This window comes from Caenorhabditis elegans, chromosome IV (genome assembly GCF_000002985.6).
Source record: "Caenorhabditis elegans chromosome IV".
NCBI lineage: Eukaryota > Metazoa > Nematoda > Chromadorea > Rhabditida > Rhabditidae > Caenorhabditis > Caenorhabditis elegans.
In genome coordinates this window covers 9,862,212-9,884,446 of record NC_003282.8, presented here as the reverse complement: position 1 = coordinate 9,884,446, position 22,235 = coordinate 9,862,212, and the positions used below count along the sequence as shown (strand labels likewise).

Sequence of the window (22,235 nt, the reverse complement as noted above, 5' to 3'; positions counted from 1 at the left end):
TTGCGCTGTCTGCGTCTCTCATTTTCTGTCTCTCTATTTTCTTCATTTTCGAATAAAAATCTTAAATTGACGATTTTCATCCGGTTTCCATTTTTTCCTTTATTCCGTTAGTTTCTTTTTTTACTTTATTTTAAATCAATGCTTCTATTATTATTTCTTCAGATAATGGATTTCAAAGCAAAACTACTTGCTGAAATGGCAAAAAAACGAAAAGCCGTGTCTGGAATGGAAGTAAAAGAAGGAAACGCAAAGTTTGTCAAAGGCGCTGATTTAGAAATGAAAAGAAATCAGGAATACGAAAGAAAACAGCAGGAAATAGCTAGTAAGAAACGAGTAAGTTTTCTTTTAAAAACTTCGTTGTAGGAATTTGTCTTATAAAATTTTCTGACACTAATAAAGAAGGATTAGGTATTGCTGAATAATATTTGCAATTAAATTATCATATAGTAAATCATTATAAAAGACATCATTTAGAAAGTTGACGACGAGATACTTCAAGAATCATCCAGTCGAACTAAACCCGCGCCCGTGGAAAACGAATCAGAGATTGATGAAAAAACACCAATGTCGGAAATTCAAACACGTCTTCGCCAGCGAAATCACCCAATTATGCTTTTCGGTTTGGCATTTTCCAAAATCGTATTTAAAAAAATTAATTTTCAGGTGAAACTGATATTGATGTGCGTAAACGCCTTCATCAGTTAGAACTTGCTCAACCTGATCTCAATGAAGGATGGGAAAATGAATTACAAACAGCAATGAAAGTTATCGGAAAAGAAATGGATAAGGTTAAAAATAACATTAATTCAAATTTCATGAAATGAAATATTGCAGGCAGTGGTTGAAGGTACAGCTGATAGTGCAACACGACATGATATTGCTCTTCCACAAGGATATGAAGAAGATAATTGGAAAAATATCGAACATAATTCAACTCTTTTGAGCGTCGGTATGAGATTTGAAATAATTTCTCGAAACTATATTACTTTTTATAGATGACGATTTGAAACGAGATTGTGATATTATTCTTTCAATTTGCCGTTATATACTCGCAAGATGGGCTAAGGATCTGAACGATAGGCCACTGGATGTAAAAAAGACAGCACAAGGTACAATAAATTAAAAAAAAAGTGTATTAAATGTTTATATTTTCAATAGGTATGCATGAAGCAGCCCATCACAAGCAAACAATGATGCATCTTAAAAGTTTAATGACTTCAATGGAAAGATACAACTGTAATAATGATATTCGGCATCATTTGGCCAAGATTTGTAGGTTAGTAGGTTATTTTTTGATTCAACATTATAATTTTCATCGAAATTCACTTAAAAAATAAACTAATTTTATTCAAAATGCGAAAATTATCTTGTAATTGGAAATTTCCGGGGTTTTCAAATGTAGCTGAGCAAAAAAAAAACTAATTTAAATATGGAGTTTTAAAATGGCTCCAAATTTGATTCCGTGCCAATTAAGCATTTTATTATCATGAAAATTCCAGAGTTGGATTTCTGTCCAATTGTGATGTGAAAATAAGCGGATCTGCGAATTTTGAGAAAATAAAATATTCAATTGACACGAAAAAACCATTTTTCAAAAAAAAAAAACTTACACGAAAAGAGAAAACTCGGTAAATTGGCATGAAATTTGATGGAAAGAACTCGTAAAAATTTAATAGGTACATAGGTATTCAAAATTAGAGACATTTAAAAAATTTTTTTCGAAATTCCGCGTTTGAATAATAAAAGTATAATCATATATTTAAAACATTTATTTTTTCACTAAAACCTTTCTCTGTTTATCGAATTTTTGAGATTTTCAGAAATTCAAATACTATACCAAAAAAAAATCAAAAATTAAACTGCAATGTGTATGAAAAAATTCTTAAATTTTCTTTATTTTCGGTTGTTTAATATATATTTCAGATTGCTAGTAATTGATAGAAATTATTTGGAAGCAAATAATGCCTATATGGAAATGGCCATCGGAAATGCACCTTGGCCAGTTGGAGTAACTCGTTCTGGTATTCATCAACGTCCTGGATCTGCAAAATCATATGTCAGTAATATTGCTCACGTACTGAATGATGAAACTCAGAGAAAGTACATTCAGGTTAGAATTTCCATATTCTTTTGAAAATCTCAACTTTTAAACATTATAGGCGTTCAAACGACTGATGACCAAAATGCAAGAATATTTTCCAACGGATCCATCGAAAAGTGTCGAATTTGTTAAAAAGGCTGTTTGAATTCTCATTATTTATCTTGTTCAATTGTTGTTTAATTATTTATAAGTTAAAAAAAAGGAATTTATTTTCTTTTGCAATACACAACGATTATATACATATTTATCTATGGTACAGGATATCACAGCGTCAAAATGTTCAATAAGATATATACGGATGTTTCAAGAAATAATCCATTCAAATAATGAAACAGTCAAGTTCTGATATGAAACGAGATCAAAGAGGTAGAATCCAAAAACCGAAATTAACACATTAACCCATTGGAGCTGGAGGAGAATGTTGAGGTGGAGTCGTCTTATGAGTTGCTTGGATTAGTTCGTCAAATTCAATTATATTGAAAAGTGACGTCACATGAACTCCTTCATTCATTAAATGTGTCAAACTCTGAAAATTCAAAATATTATGAGTCATGCGACAAAAAAGGTCTCGACACGTTTTTTTTGTAAAATACAAATGGGTGTGCGTCTTTAAAGAGTACTGTAATTTGAAATTTTCGTTGATGTGGATTATTTCCGATTTTTCATAGTTTTCGGTTAAGAAGATTTTTATTTTGGCATTTTTTAACATTAAAAAAATTGTGTAAGAACTATTAAAAACTGAAGAAAATTCTGCAGCGACGGAAGTTTGAAATTACAGTACTCTTTAAAGGCGTACACCTATTTCTATTAAACAAAATATTGTCGCGTCGAGACCCGGTGCCGTAATTTGGCAAAAAATCGAATAATATGTGTTCTAAAAACATACCGTAATTGCGGAAAGCATAATCATAAATTTCGCGATTCGAAGAGTTGCCTGAGCTGATGTGGTACATTTATTTGCACGCCCATAATTATATAAAGCTGATAAATATTTTTCACGAGCCGCCGAAACGATTTGCCGTCCAGCAGCACTTAGTCCGGATTCTGAAATATTGTTTTCATTGAAATAATGAATTTACAAAAAGTATTCTACAGTAACCTACCACTCGAAAAGAACATGATACATTTGATAAGTACCATTTCAGCATCATCCATTTGGAAATTATGCATTGGATAAATGACATAGTTCAGATAACGAGGCATGCATTCTTTGTAGAATTCCGTGATACTGGAAATACAGTAGATAAAATGCCGAGTACGGAAAATAAAACAAAAATGAAAAAGGAATATTGTCAATTCCAATTAAAATAAAGGATATACTCCGTTCATATTTTGGTTTTTTTAAAGATTTTTTTCTAGATTCTCGAATCAGTTTTACTTACCTTGGATGACCTCCTTCAGGAAGATGGGCGGCTCCATTTGCAAAACAAATTCCATTGCAACCACTCTTGTATGAGTAGTAAGCATGAACAAGCCATCCATGAAGTATAATCTTTTTCTTTGCCAAAACAATCTGATCTTCAGGAGACAATGCCTTGAATTCATCCATTGCATGACACCAATCAGAATAATAAGTGAAATGACGACGCCATCCGTCAATAAGATCTTCTGGAGTTAATACTCGAGTATTCGAGAATCGCATTGGATAACGGTTACATACAAGATGAGGTTGACGGAATACGACCTAAAATTCCTAGTTTGGATCAGACACTCTAAATCTTTATAAAACAAACCTCAAATGGCAAAGTGATTGGAGTTTTTGTTGCATTAATTGAATTATCAACAGCCACCGGACAATTATAAAATACTTTTTGCTCAATGTCAAGAACTGCAGAATGAATTGAAAAGTCCATAGGAACAGGCAAATCGGATGGAGGTGTTGAGATTCTTTCAATTTTAAGAGGCAATAATCCTGGAGGGGTTGGGTTTTGTTGCATGTTTTCAAAATCAAAATCATCGTTTATTTCAAGTTTTCCATCAGTCTGAAAATTTGAAAGTTTGAAAAAATTAGAAAATTAGAATTGAAACGATTACTCAATTTTTTTATAGTTTTCTAGAAACTCTAAATGTCAAAAATCGTTACCTGAGTCGTTTTTTCTACGGTTTCCGGTCTCAGTCTCTTTCGTTTAATCTGTCCATTAGAAATTGTCAATTCTTTGCATAAAGAAGACTGAGTTGGAGATGACATTGGTCCACCCATCCCTCCATTTTTAGCATTACGATCACGTTCATTTTGTACAGCTGTAAAAATAGACGATATTGGGATTGTGAGTTTCCAAGTTGTTAATCAGAACTTTTGTATGTACAACCTTAACGTCTCCGAAAATACGAGGATAAATGAAAAGAGAAAACACAGGGCTCCGGGTTGAATGTGAAGTTATTAAAAATTAAAACTTACAATCCGGATTCATTCCAACTTCAAAACATTTCTTCAATCGACAAGATCTACAGACATTTCGATGTTCCTTTACAACCGGGCAATCTCCTCCAAAACGACAAGAATATTGCCTCCTTGACCACACACTGAAACAGTAAATTTTAAAATTAAATTTGTTCGATTCATTAATACCTTCGTCTGAAAAAACCTTTACACCCATTACAAGCATTAATCCCATAATGTTTTCCGAACGCCACGTCACCACAAACATCACAAATCAAGCGACCCCCGTTTGAGGTTTCTGGCAGACCGTTGGACGTTGATGGAGAAGTGTCAGCTGAAAATGTTCAAGGTTTGAAATTTTTAAACTTGATTTAAATTTGTGACGATTACTGTAGCCAATTTTTTTTATTTTGAAAGAAGTCTGTCAACATCTCAGTTCAATATACAAAAATAAGCAACAATAATTTTTCAGTTGGTGATTTTTTAATAAAACCAAAGTCAGTTGAGATGTGAACTATCAAAAGTTGGTAAGGTGTTCAGCGCTTACCTCCATCATATTTGTAGTCGTCTATTTGTTCCAATTTAAAGAATGCGTCAAATCTCGGATCCACTAGCATCCCTCGTTCATTCATTTACACTGAAATCAAAAATATGTTTTGCTTACTTCAAAAGTTTTAGACAAAATTGGAACAGACATATAAAAATTGTGAAGAAACTAGTGATGTGAAATAAAAGAATAATTTTGATCTTAATTTATATGAAGCACGTGACAAAATGGTTTCTTCAAAATGAAGAAAAAATTAAAGCTATGTAGGTTGTAGTCGCACCCGTTTTGAGTTGTCTCTCTCCCAACAAGTAATCTTACAAAACGAGCCGCCCGTTTCCATGGCGAATTCCTCGGAGGCACGGGGGCTCATTTGTGAGGTGATATTGACGTAGATTGCTCAAAGAAAAGAGGTGACAACTATCATATAATGATGAAGATTTGGATATAGAAAAAGTGAGAATGACTAGACTTTATGTTACGGAGAAGTGAGTTCTGACCGAGTATGAAACTTTGGTGACTCATTAAAAAAACGACTGAACAGCGTGGAAATGAACAAAGAATGGAGTGGGTGAAAAGTTTAAACAAACATGTCAAATCTTTCCAAAATGGATAAAATAGTGATAGAATCGGTGAAGAAAAGAGAAGAAATAAGAAGAAGACGAGGATGAGGATGAGACTGTAGTGAGAAAATGTGATGAATTGATGAAAAAAGCGTGACATAGTGTAGTTCCAATGCGATTTTGATTTAGATCAGTGATTTTCAAGTACTACCTTTCTAAAAAAGAGTTAGAAAAATGATTGTTAAAGTTTTATTTTGGAAGAGTTCATATGTCTCCAAGGCTCTAGTTGTATTCCAAACAATCAAAAATTCCGTATTACCTCTACTAATATTGCACCCGACTACTGATTGGTTATATCTCGGTGCATTTTGAAGATTTCCAAAAATTAATTAACTACAAATCGATAGAAAAAGAACTTTAAAATATTTTGTCAATAGACAACTTAAAAATTTGAACCCACGACAACTGAGATACAAACTTTAAAAATAGAACCCATACTAATAGTAAGAGAGAAAATGCGGTAGGTGGTGGTACTAGAAACAAAAATGATTTTTTTCCAATAGATAATCCCCGAAAAATGCTTTTTGTTACCTTTTTAGGTACAAAGGTCTTTGAGGACGTAGAATAGGTTTTCTCATACAATTCAATTCCCTTACTACTATATTCCTCCACAATGACCGTTCATTATTTGATTTTCTTTGGTTTTATCAAAAAGTGATTCATTAGAGAAACATAGGTTGAACCGTTTTTCTAAGGCTAATTAGACAATCGTGATAAAAATGATGGCGCTAGAAAAATCGGAACTATAAGGTATGTTCAATCATTTTATATGGATTATTTTTAAAACCTAAACTATAGAATTAAACTGTATTTTGACCATAGTCCAAATAGTTTGTATCGGTAGCCTGAAGCACGAGAAAAAATGTCGTATTTGGTCTTAATTTTGACCACATCGAGGCACCCAAAACAGATACAATACGCACCTTTCTCACACCTAATATATTAAAATTGTTACGGCGAGACGTGAACGTGTTCGCACTACTTGGCGATAACAACTCGACAATAAGAAGCACGTGAACTCTCGAACTCGCTTATTATTATTTCACGTATTATCCACATGTACATTCCTTGATCGAATCTATCATATTCGATCATTCCTCACTATTCCTCACTATTCTATCATACTCTTCTGCTTTCTAATAAAGCTTCTTCTATTATTAATACAATTGAATATATAACATTGGCGATCAGGATCTTTCGGGCTCACTGCACCACTGGCTTCATGCACATGTCTACTTAGAAGAAAAGACCTCTGAGGTATTGTTTTGATCTACACATGTCTACTGGGAAGAAAAGACCTCTGAGGTGGATCAGGTCAGCTTTGGGAAGAGGCACCTGCCGTGCTCTCTGCAGTTGCAGTCAAGGTGGACAGGAGCGGCTTCTGGATTGAAGTCGAAAAGAAGAAGGAATCATTGCTCAACTCTTTTGAAGATGCGAGTGAAGGCCACCTATGCGTTTCAAATGCTCAGTCATTGGACGATTGCACAAATTGTTATTGGTCATAACATGATCCACAACCAGGAACTGGGATACAACAGGTTGATGGTGGAACAGGCGGAATCAGTGTGGATGATTCAAGGTTGGGTCTAATATTCAGGCAGCAACGTTTTTTAGTCTGTTGGTGAAGGTTGGATAGACATCAAAAATATTTCGATTGGTACGGGAAGTGTGGCTAACTTGGAACCCGCAATTGGAGGATGTGAACACCGAAGTACCGTGTGCAAAGGATTGGCAATATCGACGGTCACACTGGAGGGTGGTCCGTGAGAACCTCAGAAGACATCGTGGATGGCTCCTCACCAAAGCTCTCGTTTGTCATTGAAGAGGGGAGATGTTGGGTATCAACGTGTATTGACCCACGACGTGGCTAAGAAGATCGTACAACGTGAACTCTATGAACTAACTTATTTATTCCTTAGTTATGTAATAATAAACTACTCGTCTTCGCCTCCTTGTTCGGCCTCGAATACATAACAAAAATAGTATCAATACTCTAGAAAATATCATGCAGCTGGCACGGGAAAATCATACGGTTTGAATGAAAAGATCTTTGGGCTTTTCTGTTGATTAGTGGGCGGAGTCAATTTGGTCAAGTATCTACGCTGTTTTGGTAATCTGCAGAGAATGCCTAAAAGAATCAAAAGTACTGGCAGGTGGTTTGGGGAGAGCATTTCAAAGTTAGGTAAATAAAATGGAATTACAGTAATAGGAGACAGTTTTTGAACAGGAAAAGGGCAAGTGCCACAAAAACAAAAAGTGCAAAAAAACAAGAAGTGCAGGCGACTTTAGCAGAAACTAGAGTGCTGCAATTCGTTTTGTTTGTGAAAAATAGAAAATCAGAGAGCATTAAACCTTAAGAAACTGCTGTTCTCAGTAGTGTTTGATCAGAATAAACAGAAAACTTGCAGATGTCAAGTTAAAGTTTATTTCGGGTACTTAAGAATAATTTTGAAAAAATAACAGAAAGCTTGAATTATATTTTGAAACAATTTAAAACGGAGAATTATAAACGATACATGTTTTTTCTATGTAGTTGTGTAATAAAAAATTGGTATTATTTCAACAAAAAAATTGAACACATGCAGATTTACTATTTTTCTTAAAAATCGGAATAAAATGATAATTTTTAATTCAGGCTGAACTATGCTACAAAAATTAACAATAAAATTTCGACTTGATTTCAAGGTGAAATAACGGACTATTAAAATTTCAAATGTCACTTTTCTTTTAAAGATCTCTGATTTATCTTTCTAAATTATATTCGCGTCTCTTCCTCTCTTTGTCAAGTTTTTATCATTTTCGATTAGTTTTTGACACCATCAGCTAGAAAAAATCAATGGCATCATTGAGTTAACAATTATCATATGAAAGAAAGTGAGGGAAAAGAAGAAAATAATAGGAAAAGTATTTTCTGATAAACTGATAAAATTCGTACCGAAACAGTGACGAAAAAGATACAAAAGAAGACGAAGAGACCACGTGTTTATGAGGGTTGCAGTGATCGAAAACTAGAGACATACGATCTCTCCATCTTTTACCGATTTCATTCGTTGATACAGTCTCGTATGTTTTCCACACGATTCTCAATCAACCACGTTTTTGCATTGGAGAAAAAATGAAGAAATGAAGAAAAATAGAAAAGGAAAAATGGGTGGAGTTTTTAGTTTGGTCATTTCTAGTGGTGGAGCCTCAAAATATGGGTGCGGGATTTGTTATAACAATTATTAATCTTCAAACGCTTCAATTTTTTAACTTTCTGGTATTAAAACAATCAATTTCATTTGATCGAGTTGTGACGGAGGCGCCTCTTCACTCGCCCTCCTCGTGGGAGCCTTATGTGCATTAATGTTCTGCCGTCATCGTGTCTTTCAAAACTTTTTTTTAACGCTGCAGTCGTCTGTAAACTTATAATAAAAACAGTTTAATAAAATTAGATAATATTTCCGACAAGACTTTTAGTCAGTGGGTGACAATCGATTGTACTCTTTCACTAATCCTTTCATACAAAGTAGTCATAGACTAGAATAATTGGAATTTCATATCATGTCTACCAGTTTCTTTTTATTTTATAAAAATATAGTTCGAAAAATTGTATGAAAGGACATTGCTATGTGTCTCCACCCCCAGTTGAAAAATTTGATGACCTCATTGTCTAGTAAAACCTTGGAAAATCATTTTTCTCATTTTTGTGTTTCAGAAAATTTCAGTTTCTGCCTAAACTATGTGTGAAATTTTCTTAAAATAGAAGTATGACACATTAGGCGTGAGAGAAATGTGGCGGAAAAATTTGTTCGATCATATTTTTCATTTAGTCTTTGTTTCTAATAATCTTAAAAGCACTAAAACTTTGAAACTTGTATAGATTTTCATAAATTGAATATTTTCCAGTAACCGAAAAACATGCAGAAACTCCGGAGAGCATGATGGGCATGAAGAGCACAACAATAGAGCTTTCTGAAAATTATTCACAAAAGAGGGGCTTTTGCGTGCATATGGTGATGAAAGAAAAGAAGAATACATTTTGTCTGCTTCATCTTTTTACATTTTCACTATGGGGTTATCAAAAACAAAATGACGGCCTGGCAATGTTGTGACGAATAACGGCAATAAATTTTGGCTTTTGCATTTGGTTTTAAATCAAGTTTTAAAATTGAAAACTAGGATTTGAAATAAAAATATGCAACATTAGTAAACGAATAATTTAAAACTTTTCAAAGCTTTCGAGAGATCCATTAAACAGAAGTAGGAATTGATTTGAATTACTAAAAACGTTCTGATAAAGCATTTTAATATTAGCCAATTTTAGTCACGCAGATACCGAAACGCCTGCCCGTTTGCCTGACGCCTACGTCTTTTTAAATTAGTCTCCGAAAAATTAATAAGGATTTGAAACTTATAAATATTGAAAAAAAAACCAAAATGTAGACAAGGCACGAGGCAATGCCTAAAGATACATGCCTGCCTGAATTGAAGTTCCTAGTCATAAATTGGAATAAACGATTTCTAGGTTTTAAATTTCTATATTTCAGATTAAAATCTAGCTCATTGTACTCTCCATTTGTTTTTTAAAAAAGCAGAGGCCATTGAGGTAAATGCCAAAAACCAAAAAAAAAGGAGAAAAGAGACATGTGTTTGAGGTGAAATACGAGCATTCATTCTCGTCCCCTGACACGTCGTTTCCATCGAGAAAGAGAGATAGAGAGACTGGTAGAAGTTGGAGAAATTAGACGAAATAGTATGACAACGGAAGTGTCGCAGACATCAAACAGAACGTAGGTGATTGTTAAATACCGTGAAAACGAGACGAGATGGCAGAGATAAAGAGTGCATATATGGAGAAAGAGAGTGAGAAGATGTAGAGGCACAAGTTTCAGACTAATAATCTATTCATTAAATTTCTATTGCAACGTTGAAACTCGAATTCGTAATTCTTAATGGCAGCGAGGAAATAAAAACAAAATGGCGACAACTCTAAAAAAGAAAATGAAATGGATTACGTTCGGACTGAAGAGAAGTTGGCTGGCAAGAGCTTGGGGAGGGGAGGGAGAAGCCGTGTTAGTCATCTAGACTTATGCACTACATTCTATCTCAATGCTCTCTTAAATCAGATAACATATTTTCTAGCATTTTAAATACATAGCTCTGAAAACACATTTTATGAAAGATTAGTGAGCAGACGTTTAGTTAATGAAATCAACGAATAAATTTTCAACTATTTATCTATAAACTTATAGGAATCACTTTAGTGAGAGATGATTTGTTGTACTTTTGAACATTGCTGTTGAGGTTTATTTGCTTTGTATCTCGAGTTGCCAGAAGCCATTACTTTGAAACCTTTTTATTTTTATATCGAAATATTTAAGTTTTCTGAAACACCCACAATAAGGCTCAAGGGTTTATTTAGATGGGTCTCACCGTGAGAAAAAAATTGTGGTAGCACTTTTGATGTGCATGGTGGCCGCTTATTTTTTGGAGAGCATTTTAGTTGTTTTTTTAAATAAATAAATTTTTCTTAATTTTTATTACACTTTTCATTATTTTAGTTAGAACCTTTGATGATAAAAAAATTATATATAAAAAGTCGATTTAATCCGTATATGTGTTCTGGAAAATTGTAAAACTAGAGTAGTAAATCAAATTTAAAATTTGTTTGTCATACACTCTTGAAAATAGCTCAATCGATTGTCTGAAAATCGTACTTTCTTTCCCTCTCTTCTTTTTCTTAGAATTCTCTTCTTTCAAATACACTATCCATTTGCCTCTTCCGAAGACAACCAAAAGGACACTATCGTTAGCGTATGGCAGTCAGCACAGACGAAATGGGAGGCACATATAGAAAACTCGAAAACAAAAAGTGCAAACGTTTCGGAAATATAGTGAAAAAGCTAGAGAGTCTAGAAAAGGGCGAGTGCAATAGTAGAGAGACGTGGAAAGGAATGGAAAATAAGAGGAATGACCAAAGATTGTAAGAACGTTTTGTGTTTTGTTTTCAGCCAGAAAAGAGCAAAAGAACATGTACTGAATATGAAAGAAGGGAACAGAGCACGGGGAAGTATTTTACAATCCAATTTAGAATAAGATATATTGCTTGAATTTAAAAATTAAAAATATGTCTGACGGTCAAAGTACGCTTTTAGATTTTTACCCCTCTAAACAAGCTATGAAATATCCGGTTTTTGAAACTTTTATTTCCAAGTTTTATTTAAAAATTCTAATTATTTTAAGAGTTTTCTACAAGAGAAATAAACAACGTATTTCAGGTTGCTACAAAATGAAAACCTTTGATCATTTTTTAGAATTTGCCGCTAAAGTCGACTCAGACACTAACAAGATTTAATCTGTTGCCCCTTAGGAGTACGGTGGCCTTCAGTAGGTACCAATGGATTCCATTCTTTTGATTTTTGTATTAGATTAAAGGGTGATCAATGAAGTTTTAAACGGAAATATTGTACCATAAAAGACATTTATAGATCAAATGATCATTATGTTCCTTTCTGATTTGTGGTATGTGGTCTGCATTTTAAGCTTTGTAGTACTGCCAGTAGCCAGTGGGAAAATTGCTTCAAATTGTTTCTATTCTTCTAAGATGCCCGAATTTCAAAAGTGAACAGTCCAAAAAATGTTTTGACTTTCAAAATCAAAGTTTTGGACAAGTGCCAAAATTAAAAAAAATATATTTTTTGCAAAAATTTCGAATGTTGTAGGGTTGAATTTCGTCAATGTTTAAGTATGTGCAGTTAATTGAAACGAGCTATTTAAAATTTAAATAATACAAATTCATCGCTTTTTGTCGACTTCCAAAATTTTGACAGAATACCACTTGTTGAATTTAAATATGAAATTTAAATTTTATACGTTAAAATTTTCAGAACGTTTGGAAACGAGCTCTTTTATATACCTCTTGATTTTTTAAAAATACGAATCGTATGTGAGCTTTTATCTGGAATTAACATGGTATTTTCTCTATTAATCTTGCATTTACGGCAAACTAATTTAAACTACAAGACTTATTTTAGCTAACGGAAAAAGTAGGACTAATAATGATACAGCAATTCGACTCTAAGAATCCGGCTTAGTTAATCCCGCTTTAAAAATAATTAGTTACAAGTCTGATATGATGGGTGTATTGAATATTATTTTGAACACTTATTTTTACAGTTTCAGATTTATTTACGCTAAAAGAGAATATATTGTTTTTTTAAATTAACATCTGTGTTGCTTTTTTTTTCAAAATTTTTTTGAAACAATTGAACTTGTGTTGCAATTTTGAGCAGACTGTTTTGATAATGAACTTCAATATAAATATCGAAATCAATCTATTAGCTGCATTAGCTGCATACAGAATATTTCTATGAGCAAAATTCAATTAAAACTATCGTTAAGTACTTTTTAGTCTATTGGCAACTCTTATCAGAGACTACACATAACATTATTACAATCTTTTTCCGGCCTAGTTTGCAGAGATTGTTCAAAAAGTTCATAGTAAACTTTGGATTGCAAATAATATGGGAAATGATCAGTTTTTGCTGATCCCAAAAGTTTCTTTCTTCACTCTTTCTGATCTTTCATCCATCAACAAATAAAGAAATATATGGACATGTGAAGGCACCGAGCCAACAAAAATGAAAAAGGTTTAACGGAACATAGAATACGAACGACGCGCGAAAAGTCAACAAATCAACGAAACGATTGAGCCAACGGTAGCCAAATAAACGAAAGAGAATACTTGATAGGGCGGAAAGCTTATGAACGAGGATGAAATAAGGATTTGTGATGATTAAATGTAGGCTCTCACAAAAAACATATCATTAAGGAAGTGCTAGGATCTAAGGTATTAATAATTCAATAAAGTAATATGTATAATCTGAACTTGTCAAATTGAAATAATGATTATTTTTCTCGCTCAAACTAGGGAAGATCTTTAAAAAACTTGAGCTCTGTGGATTCAGAAAGGTCTGCATTGTGCTACCATAGGCGTAGAAACCTAAATCAGAGCATAAACGACGCCGTTTTTGTTGGCTGTGGGGTCACTTTCTTTCTACCTCTTGGCGGATTTCAAATATCAAATAAAAGTGCAAATGTAGCCAACGAATTAGAATCTTTGGCCGTCTCTGCTTTGCATTTAATTTTTGCAAAAAGAATCTCAAAAACAGATCGAACGAATCTTTTGAGTATCCGGTTTTCGAGAATGTACTGGATACTCGTTTTCAATAGTGCAGACACATTTGTTTTCAAATAACAAATATTTCAAAAAAAATCTACCGTATTTTTGTGAAGATGATAATTATATAGTTTACATGGTTAATTCTAAAAATAAATTTACTGTTTCAGAAAAGGTATTTTCATTGTTATAAGTTCACCCATTACTTCAGAAAAAGATATACTCTCAAAACGTAGTTGGCTAAAAATATGTATAAACTAGCATTGCTCGACTTAAAATTAATTAAAAAAATTAAAATTAATTCTGCTCCATGTTGTGTTGTCAAAATTATGCATACACATTGTACCGTGGCATTCATCAATGAAAAAGTTTAAAAACATATTTCAGAAAATTACCACGGAGGTGCTAGAGATCGATAAATTGTCAGGAAATTTAAAAAATTTTCCAAATTGTTGTTGAGGTAAACTCAAAGAAACAGAAATATGTTGAAAACACCTGATAACTTTCTGCAAATTGGCAAACAAGAATTTCTAAATGAATAGAAAGGAAGTTGCCGCTGAATATCGAAATTTATAGTTTTTTATTATTATTTTCCAACAAATAAAAAAGTTTAACTAAAAAAAGTTTATCATAGAGAACTTAAAAACTGTAATTTGGTAGTAACATTATTTTAATGAACGTTTAGGTTTCAATGGGAATTATGGGCACCATTATAAATAATATGATTGTGGTATTTCGATTAAAAAAACATATAGCTTTAAATAGTTCTTTGGTAATATTGTTAAATCCAAGGAGAACCTCGGGGCAAGAAGAGGGTATACATTTATGAGTGTTTTTGCACTTTTGATCTAAAATTCTATTTGATTACACAGGACATGAAAACAAACAGATCACCGACGAGAAAAAAAACGATAAGGTCTTTAGTGTTTTTTTGAGCCGAATGAGCCACTAACGCGTGCGTAGATATTTCTAATTTCTCTAAGTTTCCATAAAAAATGAAATGTTTCTTTTTAACTACTGTTGCCTATTTATTTGTCCTCATCATTCTCATCTTAGTCTTTTTATTCAAATAATAAAATAGTTAGGTCAATGTTTACTTTTTGCGCTACAAACCGATATGGTCACTTTTTTGTTAATTTTTTTTGACCTTCGGGGTGAAAAAGTATGACATTGGTGTGGCTCTTTATTTGCTCAAGTACTTTTGATGGACAGGTGCGAAGTTCGGAAAAAAAGTTTTTAAAGTATTGATTGCATCCATTACACACCAAACTACACTTTTTTTAAGGGTCGAACTTTAAGTTACAAGAAGGTTCTTCAGCAAAGGTATGTAGGGATTTCTACAAATCCAGAAGTCTACTCAGAAATTTTTTTTCTAAATTTTATTTCAGTTACTTCCGAACTTTATAACATTTTTGAGCTTTACATAGTTTTCCATTTACCAAATCATACGTCTGATTGAATACTTGGAAATACTACGTTTCGACTTTGAACACTCTATTTTTGTAATATTAAAATTGGTAGAAATTTTGTTTTTCGCACTGTGGAACACGCCCATCATTCTGTTGATTGGCCGGCCATTTTCTCATTTATATAAGCTAGGTTTTGGACTCACTTGTTGAGATGAAGCCAGTTGAGCAGTTTTTGTACTTATATTTTGGGTTTTGTAAGTCTTGTGCAGTGCCAAAAAATATAAAACTTGGTTAAAACTAAATCTTCTATAAGTGTTACTTGGCCATGGGTTTTTTGGCAATTCTACAAAATCGTTGATTACTAGATGTTGTTCTCATATTTTTTAATGAAATTCAATTTGAAAAGTAGTGTAGAAATATAAAGAAATACTTGAATGGTCTAGGAACAGTTTTTGTTGGTTAAGGTATTTGGAGAGCTGCTTAAAATCAGCCTGAAAATTATTTTTTGGTAAATGGTCGGTGTATTTTTTGAAAAGTATCAGGAAGTATTTATGGAATCCTCCAAACTCTTCAAACTTTTAAGCCGCAATGGAAGCTACTGTCAGTCCAATCAAGAATTTATATAAACTGAAACAACCTGCAACAGTTGTTTTTTTTTGTTGAATTCCCAAAAATAATTGGCTAATATCATAAAGACTGTGTCGGGAGACACTGGGAAACGAGTTAGGTACCAATGTCATTCAGCATATTTTTGCTGCTCACTTGGTTGTTTTAGTGAAGTTTTAGATGATCGGATGATTGTGATTAGATGTCCTTTCCGTGTTCTCTGATTTTCGCAAATTGTTTTTGTGGTAATATTTCTTGCAGAATATAATCACATGTCATCTCATTTTTTCAATTATTTTTCTTCTATTTTTCATTTCGATCCTTCTTTTGTCTCACAATCTCTTCTATAAGTTTGTCTTCGTTAAAAAGATAAACGGTTCCAATCTATCACAAGATATATCATTCTTTCATTCCAATCAGCCACACAGAATGATCAAGAAGCGTGTCGACAGCATGTTGCTTCTCTAGAGTTTTCTCTTCCTTTTTGATTCTTCTCATGTGATTATGTTTATGGTGTTCAACTTTGTGCAGTTTTTCAATGAGATTTCGAGAAGTAAAGGGATAGATTATGACCTCGTAGTGACGCTCCTCCTATGGATAAACGTGTTTTCAATGTGAGCGAACAATGATTTGCACCGCGTACATCATGTTGTTGACATGATAACTGTTGAATTGATCTGAAAAAGGGATTTCCCCTAAACAACTTGATAGCTATTGGATTAAAATAGTTAAAAATTGAAAACAAAAAACTTGAAAAAGATGGAACTAAATATACAAACGAAAAATCTTTTATAGTTCTATATTATTTTACTGAAACATCGCCATTAAAACTTTCACGACATTGAGGCGAGGCGTGGGGCGCCTCTCCACTCGCCTCCCTAGCCTTCTTGGCAGCTTGGTTGCAGCACTGTAGAATTTTCGGTCATGGCATTAAGTGAACAAAAATATTCCAAATTTATTTTAAAGGATTAAAAAATCCTAAAAAAAAAAAAAAAAAAAAAAGGATTTTTTAATCCTTAAAAAAAAAAATTTTTTAATTTTTTAATCCTTTCTAAAAATAATTTCTACATACCGTATATCCTCTATTAGTTTTGCACCCCTTTGCTCAACTTTGACAGTTCATATCTCATTTTGTTTTACATATAAATAATTAACAAACTACAAACTATAGAAAAACATCTAACAAATATGTTATCAGTTGACAACTTTTCTTTAGAACAAACGACTACTGAGATATGAGCTGCCAAAGTTGAGCAAAGGGGTGCAAAACTAATAGAGGATATACGGTACGTACATAGGCACAGAATATTTAATTGTCAAACTGGTACCTCTTTCCATTTTCGTTAACTTCAATTTCGACATCTAATGACCGATTTTGTCAAACATCACACCTTTAACGATCACTACAACAAATATAGTGGCAAGACCCACACAGAAAACAGCATTAAAGTGAAGTTTCAGTTTTTCACGAAAATATAATAATTACGACATACGTTTCGGTGTAGTAGCACAAAGATAAAAACCACCTATACTACAAACTATTTTTGATCGCAAAGATCTATACCATATCAATCGTTTACACTCTAGTTTTCATTTCTAAAAATAGAAGAACAACTAGCGTGCCTTTTCAATTTGATCAAAACAAAACCACGTTGCTTGGTGATGAATTCGAAATCAGAATTTTTTTAAAACATGATCAGTTTTTTCACGAGTTGCTGCAGGACATGTCCTTCTGGTCCTACAACAGTAGTATACGCGTAGTATTTCATATTGTGATGTCATAATTATGTTTTAGTGCAGTAAAGTATCGGCACCCTGATGGAAACGAGGTTGCCACCGGCTCCAAGGATCGAGCGATAAGGAGAGGTTCGTACGAAGGCTTGCCTATAGTTATGCCTACCTAATATGTGGCTATCTTATGCCTGCCTACAAATACCTGTTGGTCAGCATTTTGGCGGTAGATCATGGAGCTGGTATTCGCAGGTAAAATATGAAGATTCAGGAATGGTTCGATTTCAAGTAATTTGTTGAAAGAGAAAGTGGCATAGAATGAAAGCTTAAAATACATGGATCGTTTAATGACGTTATTTGAAAAAACCGAAGTTAACAAAAATTCAGAAAATCAACAGACTTTTGAATATATTACTGGTCACCAAATCCGCGATCGTCTGATGATACACATAAAATTAAAATAAACTGTGAACTCGATCGTCCCAACCGCGATAAAAATCTTTTTCAGGTATAAAGTTCGTAACAAAAGAGCATCAAAAAAGTGATTTCGTAGGCGGTGGCGGAAAATCAACAAAAAGTTATAAAGACAGCGTAGACGAGAGTATATATTGGTTTATTGGTTTGTGGGACGCGCGCACTTCTTGAAAAATTGATCCTCTTGGTATTTAGATCAATCCACTTTTCAAGTGTCAATTGTAACGAGAACCGTAGTTTATGCATTCGCGGAATTAAAATTTAGTTCACAAAAAAGAAGTTTATTTTCAACAAAGGACAGACAAATTCAGTAAATTAATATAACCAGAGTACTTAATCACTTCTTATTTTTTCCAACTGCAGTATCAGCTCTGCCTTTCACCATCTCCTCGTTTTTGTCGTTGATGACTTTGGTGACATGGGCAGCAACTTTTTCCTGAAAATGACAAATAAAATGAAGATAATGATCACAAGAAAAACTTACTGCTTCAATGATATGAGCCTTCTTAGGAGCAATGTGCAAGAATTTTCCCTTCTTTGGTTGTCCTGGATTCTTGGCCTTCTTAACCTTTTGTTTGACACCTTTTGGCAAGGCTGTCTTTTGCTTGAGCTTTCCTTGAACCATTGTTTTTAGCGAACGAAAAGAACGTAGACGGCGGCAGAGAGACACGAAAGAGCAACGAGAGAATGAAGTCGGACACCAATTACAGCAGCCTGAAAGCAAATATAAAATCTTGACACTAATTATTCCAAGTGAAATATTTACAGGGAAAATAAGCATTTTTCTCATTCATCGTCATATAAATATGACAAACACATACATTTTGAAAACAAACAGTCAAAAGTAGACTGTTTTCACGAAAATGTTATTTTTTGCTATTTTCAAAAATAAAGTGAGCGAAAACGACGAAAAATGTAAAAAAAAAAAGCTATGTTAGTCAACCCGCTAACTGAAACAATCATCAATTTTTAAAATCACACTCTACTAGAACGGAATTAAAATATTTTTGCTTTTATTCTAATATTAAATAATAACGTTTCTAACTTGCAAAAGTTTTAGTTTTTCGAAGGCCTTTTTTAAAGTTATTTTTTCGGATTTAGCCCTGATCTTTACCTTATAAAAAACTCCGAAGAATCCCTTCTTCTCAGACAACAGCCAGCTACTAACACGTGGAACTCGTTTCAAATAAGCACAGGTGCAGATGAATAATAGAGCAGCAACGACAAGACCGTCAAACGAGTAGACTGAAAATTATACCGTATTGAGCTGTGTCAGCCATCGAAATCTGAAACTCACCGTTCATACAAAACTTGTAGAATCGTCTGGCAAGTAAAAAGGTCTAAAATTCAAATTTGAAAACTCATTATGAGCGTAAAAACAATATCAAACCGAGTTATACGGTACAAATATGAACAAAGACGTAGAGGTGAAGTATTCAATAAACATTTATTAAGAATTGATATAAATGAATAAAATACAAATATTGTTTTGAAAATATTCATATTATTTTGGAGTGTTAAATTTGGCAAAAAATTTCAGGTTTAAACTTTATAATTTCTAAAAGCCGAGGCAATCGATGATTGATATCGATCACCGTCGGACCAGCGTGATTTTTCAGATTTTTCAGATTTAAAATTTTGAGACAACTTTTCTGGTTGATTGGCTGCAATAGATGGTTGAGATTTTGGAACTGCCCAGTGAGTTGACTGAAATTTTTTATTTTCTTTTAAATAGAATTAAAAGTTTCAACAAAAAAGCACAAGGACCGAACCAAAAAAACTCAAAAACACATATCGGAGCCAAAATTACCATCTGAAAAGTGTCCTGAGACTTTGTGAAGTCTTCAAAAGAAACTGGAAACGGGGAATGAAGCCACGAATCGTAAGTTTTTCGACGAGAATCACTCGTTAAAATAGAATATGCATTCTGAAGAGGTAACAACAATTATTGTGCGTTTTATTGATATTAATTTATTTTATTAAACTTCCCTGTAGCTCCATGAATTTTTCAGTCGAATTCGTGTTGTGCTCCTTCACTTTATCCGGATGGCAGTCGCGAACCCGTGCCCGATATTCGGCAGTTATTTGATCTATCTGAATATAACTTAAATTATGAAAATATTATTTTAAAGTTTAACCTACCGAAGAGCTTTCATCACACCCAAGCAATCGATAGAGCTTTGGCTCTTTTGGTTTTGCATCCAAAACATCCGAAAATGACATTACGCTGAAGAATTCTGAAATATTATGATAGTTTAACAAAAATTATCATAAAAAATGTAAAAGGTATTCTCATCGGAAATTAAACCAGAGTAAGTTTTCAAAAAAATCAAAACATTTGAAAATATGTATTTACTATAACAAACATTTGAAAATCAACAAAAACAACAACGAACAATTGAATAACTATTAGATCTTGAACATTTCACGCAGTCTCAGGAGCATCTTCGTTTCCTGTATCAGCTTTCCGTTTTCGTTTTCCATTTGTGAAAAATGAATCTTTCTGCTTTTTTACTGCATCACGACGTTGTTTCTTCCAGAGCTAAAAAATGTATGAATAATTTATATTGGAAGAAGAAAGAAAAATCGATTAATAATGACACTTTTCCGCAAAAAGATTGAGAATGAGATTGTGTATGCGTAACGAGAATCAGACAGTTAGGGAAAATTTTGTTATTTATTAAGATGGTGGACTTATTTGATCATACTGGAAATTGGTATAACTTTCTGAATCAAAACAATTTGAAATCTTTTTTGTATTAAGACTCGCTTGAAATAATAAAACAGAGCTCAATAGTCGGTCAGGCTCAAAAAAAAAACTACTCACCTTGAAAATAGCATCTCGATGAGGTGCCCATTTATCAATAACTTTCTCCACTGTTTGAGTTCTTCTGAAATTAGCCGCTAAACTTTTGATTTTTTCATCCGACAGAGGATCGACGAAAAACTTTGTGCTAACTTTCACTTTGAGTAGAGATTTTTCGATTTTGTCAACATTTCCAGACGGTTCGGCTTTACTTTGTGTTGGTTCTATTTTCTTTAAATTTTCTCCATCATCTTCAACTGCTTCGTCATCATATTTTCTTCCAATCATTGATAAAAAAGAGAAACCTCCAGTTGACGGATCATCACCATCTTTTCGTTCTTTCATCTGAAAATAATTTTTGTGTGAAAAATGTTTTTTTTTGTTGAAAACTCACTTCAGCTGAAAACGCGTCATCCATTTTGAAAAAGATTTCAGCTTTCTCAAAGCTCTCATCACCGCTTTCCTCGTCTTTTTCAACGACTTCTTCCTTTTTCTTTTCAGTTGAATCTTCGTCTCCTTCGTCACTTCCATTCCCATCTTCGTCCGAATTTGTACTTTCTTCAGTTTTCTTGACTTTTTGTGGATTTTTCGAAGCTTCAAAAGCTTTCATCCATTCCAAATGCTCAGGATTTTCAGGATCGAAACGAGTGAATGGTCGAGCTTTAAGTGTTGAAGACTCTATAGTATTTGGTTTTTTCTCTTCGACACTTTTTCCTAGAATTTTAGACAAAAGTTCTCGATTTTTATCTTTTTCTAATTTCATTTCTTGCTTTTCCGAGCTCTGCTCCATATTTCCATCTTCATCAGAATCACTTTCTGCAAACTTGTCGTCCAATTTGAATCGGGGATCACTATTGAAACGTGATTCTAGGTGCATCAGCTTTTCGCCTAAAAATTGAAAAATAGTTTTGGTTTAATTTATTTTAATTTTAGACAATACCTTTAGGACCAGAGTGTCTATTTTTGATTTCAAAATCTTCCTCCTCATCTTTATCGTTTTCATCTTCAGAATCGAAGAGTTTTGGACGTTTTGAACTGCGCGAGGTTTTCTGAATTATTCCAACTTAGTTTACGAGTATTGTCTTTACAGCAAACAACTTTATGAAATCGGGCAATTGCTGTTATAAGAGATTTTTATCTCAAAAAATTGAAAAACTTCCAACCTTTTCACCATTCGCGGCTGTTTTTTCTGTTTCTTCATCCTGATCATCCCCATCATCCGAATCTTCAAATACAATGCGTTTTGTCGTTTTTTTGTCAACATTAGCAATGTCAGCAGCAATTTGACGATCTCTTTCTCTCTGATCTTGAATTTTTTGCCTCATCGCGGCTCGACGAGCTTCATCTGAACGTTGACGTCTCTTTTCATCATTGTCTTCATCGTCCATTTTCTGAGATAC

The 22,235-nt window shown here is 33.3% G+C and overlaps 6 protein-coding genes and 3 non-coding genes across 10 annotated transcripts; 3 read left to right on the top strand and 6 right to left on the bottom strand.

Annotated features, from left to right (window-relative positions):
- The first annotated feature begins 55 nt into the window (after positions 1 to 55).
- On the top strand, positions 56 to 2,315 carry prp-18 (Pre-mRNA-splicing factor 18). The gene is made up of 9 exons (NM_069375.8): positions 56 to 106; positions 163 to 333; positions 475 to 619; positions 664 to 788; positions 835 to 949; positions 996 to 1,109; positions 1,159 to 1,276; positions 1,924 to 2,110; positions 2,160 to 2,315. Exons 2-9 carry the CDS (start codon positions 166 to 168, stop codon positions 2,244 to 2,246), a joined length of 1,059 nt encoding a protein of 352 aa, NP_501776.2. The 5' UTR covers positions 56 to 106; positions 163 to 165; the 3' UTR covers positions 2,247 to 2,315.
- Positions 2,295 to 5,118, bottom strand: nhr-4 (Nuclear hormone receptor family member nhr-4). Its single transcript, NM_069374.11, has 9 exons — positions 5,029 to 5,118; positions 4,671 to 4,815; positions 4,500 to 4,624; positions 4,185 to 4,342; positions 3,835 to 4,083; positions 3,484 to 3,785; positions 3,205 to 3,329; positions 2,988 to 3,145; positions 2,295 to 2,627 (listed from the first exon to the last, which is right to left on the bottom strand). Exons 1-9 carry the CDS (start codon positions 5,111 to 5,113, stop codon positions 2,496 to 2,498), a joined length of 1,479 nt encoding a protein of 492 aa, NP_501775.1. The 5' UTR covers positions 5,114 to 5,118; the 3' UTR covers positions 2,295 to 2,495.
- Positions 5,119 to 8,530: 3,412 nt separating this feature from the next.
- Positions 8,531 to 8,751, bottom strand: K07F5.21. Its single transcript, NR_101948.1, has one exon. It is a non-coding gene; the product is annotated as an Unclassified non-coding RNA K07F5.21 (non-coding RNA).
- Positions 8,752 to 9,705: 954 nt separating this feature from the next.
- Positions 9,706 to 9,819, top strand: K07F5.20. The gene has a single exon (NR_056451.1). It is a non-coding gene; the product is annotated as an Unclassified non-coding RNA K07F5.20 (non-coding RNA).
- On the top strand, positions 9,735 to 9,755 carry 21ur-11056. The gene has a single exon (NR_056452.1).
- Positions 9,820 to 18,306: 8,487 nt separating the features above from the next.
- K07F5.15 (Leydig cell tumor 10 kDa protein homolog) lies at positions 18,307 to 19,369 on the bottom strand. The gene is made up of 4 exons (NM_001383172.2): positions 19,327 to 19,369; positions 19,144 to 19,274; positions 18,514 to 18,743; positions 18,307 to 18,465 (listed from the first exon to the last, which is right to left on the bottom strand). The coding sequence occupies exons 3-4, from the start codon at positions 18,652 to 18,654 to the stop codon at positions 18,367 to 18,369; spliced, it is 240 nt and encodes a 79-aa protein (NP_001370890.1). The 5' UTR covers positions 18,655 to 18,743; positions 19,144 to 19,274; positions 19,327 to 19,369; the 3' UTR covers positions 18,307 to 18,366.
- K07F5.22 (Protein kish) lies at positions 18,513 to 19,369 on the bottom strand. The gene is made up of 3 exons (NM_001383171.2): positions 19,327 to 19,369; positions 19,144 to 19,274; positions 18,513 to 18,743 (listed from the first exon to the last, which is right to left on the bottom strand). The coding sequence occupies exons 1-3, from the start codon at positions 19,331 to 19,333 to the stop codon at positions 18,660 to 18,662; spliced, it is 222 nt and encodes a 73-aa protein (NP_001370130.1). The 5' UTR covers positions 19,334 to 19,369; the 3' UTR covers positions 18,513 to 18,659.
- A 93-nt stretch (positions 19,370 to 19,462) lies between these two features.
- On the bottom strand, positions 19,463 to 20,268 carry K07F5.16 (J domain-containing protein). 2 transcript variants are annotated; one of them, NM_001028100.4, is made up of 4 exons: positions 20,172 to 20,268; positions 20,022 to 20,123; positions 19,840 to 19,959; positions 19,565 to 19,736 (listed from the first exon to the last, which is right to left on the bottom strand). In NM_001028100.4, the coding sequence occupies exons 1-4, from the start codon at positions 20,250 to 20,252 to the stop codon at positions 19,572 to 19,574; spliced, it is 468 nt and encodes a 155-aa protein (NP_001023271.1). In that variant the 5' UTR covers positions 20,253 to 20,268; the 3' UTR covers positions 19,565 to 19,571. The 2 variants fall into 2 exon arrangements, with proteins under 2 accessions (NP_001360361.1, NP_001023271.1); NM_001372908.2 differs by having other exon boundaries at positions 19,463 to 19,736; positions 19,840 to 20,123; positions 20,172 to 20,266.
- Positions 20,269 to 20,379: 111 nt separating this feature from the next.
- On the bottom strand, positions 20,380 to 22,226 carry K07F5.14 (NUC153 domain-containing protein). The gene is made up of 5 exons (NM_069372.7): positions 21,999 to 22,226; positions 21,776 to 21,884; positions 21,230 to 21,723; positions 20,857 to 21,180; positions 20,380 to 20,571 (listed from the first exon to the last, which is right to left on the bottom strand). The coding sequence occupies exons 1-5, from the start codon at positions 22,221 to 22,223 to the stop codon at positions 20,455 to 20,457; spliced, it is 1,269 nt and encodes a 422-aa protein (NP_501773.1). The 5' UTR covers positions 22,224 to 22,226; the 3' UTR covers positions 20,380 to 20,454.
- Positions 22,227 to 22,235: the final 9 nt, after the last annotated feature.

Coding starts and splice junctions, on each gene's coding strand:
- K07F5.15 (NM_001383172.2), bottom strand. CDS start 18,654: ATGGTTCAAGGAAAGCTCAAGCAAAAGACAGCCTTGCCAAAAGGTGTC. Junction 18,466..18,513: donor AGGCTCATATCATTGAAGCA/GTAAGTTTTTCT, acceptor TGTCATTTTCAG/GAAAAAGTTGCTGCCCATGT.
- prp-18 (NM_069375.8), top strand. CDS start 166: ATGGATTTCAAAGCAAAACTACTTGCTGAAATGGCAAAAAAACGAAAA. Junction 334..474: donor AAATAGCTAGTAAGAAACGA/GTAAGTTTTCTT, acceptor GACATCATTTAG/AAAGTTGACGACGAGATACT. Junction 950..995: donor TTCAACTCTTTTGAGCGTCG/GTATGAGATTTG, acceptor TACTTTTTATAG/ATGACGATTTGAAACGAGAT.
- K07F5.22 (NM_001383171.2), bottom strand. Junction 18,744..19,143: donor TCTTCGGAGTTTTTTATAAG/GTAAAGATCAGG, acceptor ATTTGCTTTCAG/GCTGCTGTAATTGGTGTCCG.
- nhr-4 (NM_069374.11), bottom strand. CDS start 5,113: ATGAATGAACGAGGGATGCTAGTGGATCCGAGATTTGACGCATTCTTT. Junction 3,786..3,834: donor CAATCACTTTGCCATTTGAG/GTTTGTTTTATA, acceptor TAGGAATTTTAG/GTCGTATTCCGTCAACCTCA. Junction 2,628..2,987: donor TTATGCTTTCCGCAATTACG/GTATGTTTTTAG, acceptor TTGAATTTTCAG/AGTTTGACACATTTAATGAA.
- K07F5.14 (NM_069372.7), bottom strand. CDS start 22,223: ATGGACGATGAAGACAATGATGAAAAGAGACGTCAACGTTCAGATGAA. Junction 21,724..21,775: donor TAGACACTCTGGTCCTAAAG/GTATTGTCTAAA, acceptor TTCAATTTTTAG/GCGAAAAGCTGATGCACCTA. Junction 20,572..20,856: donor ATCGAGATGCTATTTTCAAG/GTGAGTAGTTTT, acceptor TACATTTTTTAG/CTCTGGAAGAAACAACGTCG.
- K07F5.16 (NM_001028100.4), bottom strand. CDS start 20,252: ATGTCATTTTCGGATGTTTTGGATGCAAAACCAAAAGAGCCAAAGCTC. Junction 20,124..20,171: donor GGTGTGATGAAAGCTCTTCG/GTAGGTTAAACT, acceptor AGTTATATTCAG/ATAGATCAAATAACTGCCGA. Junction 19,960..20,021: donor CTGAAAAATTCATGGAGCTA/CAGGGAAGTTTA, acceptor TTGTTACCTCTT/CAGAATGCATATTCTATTTT.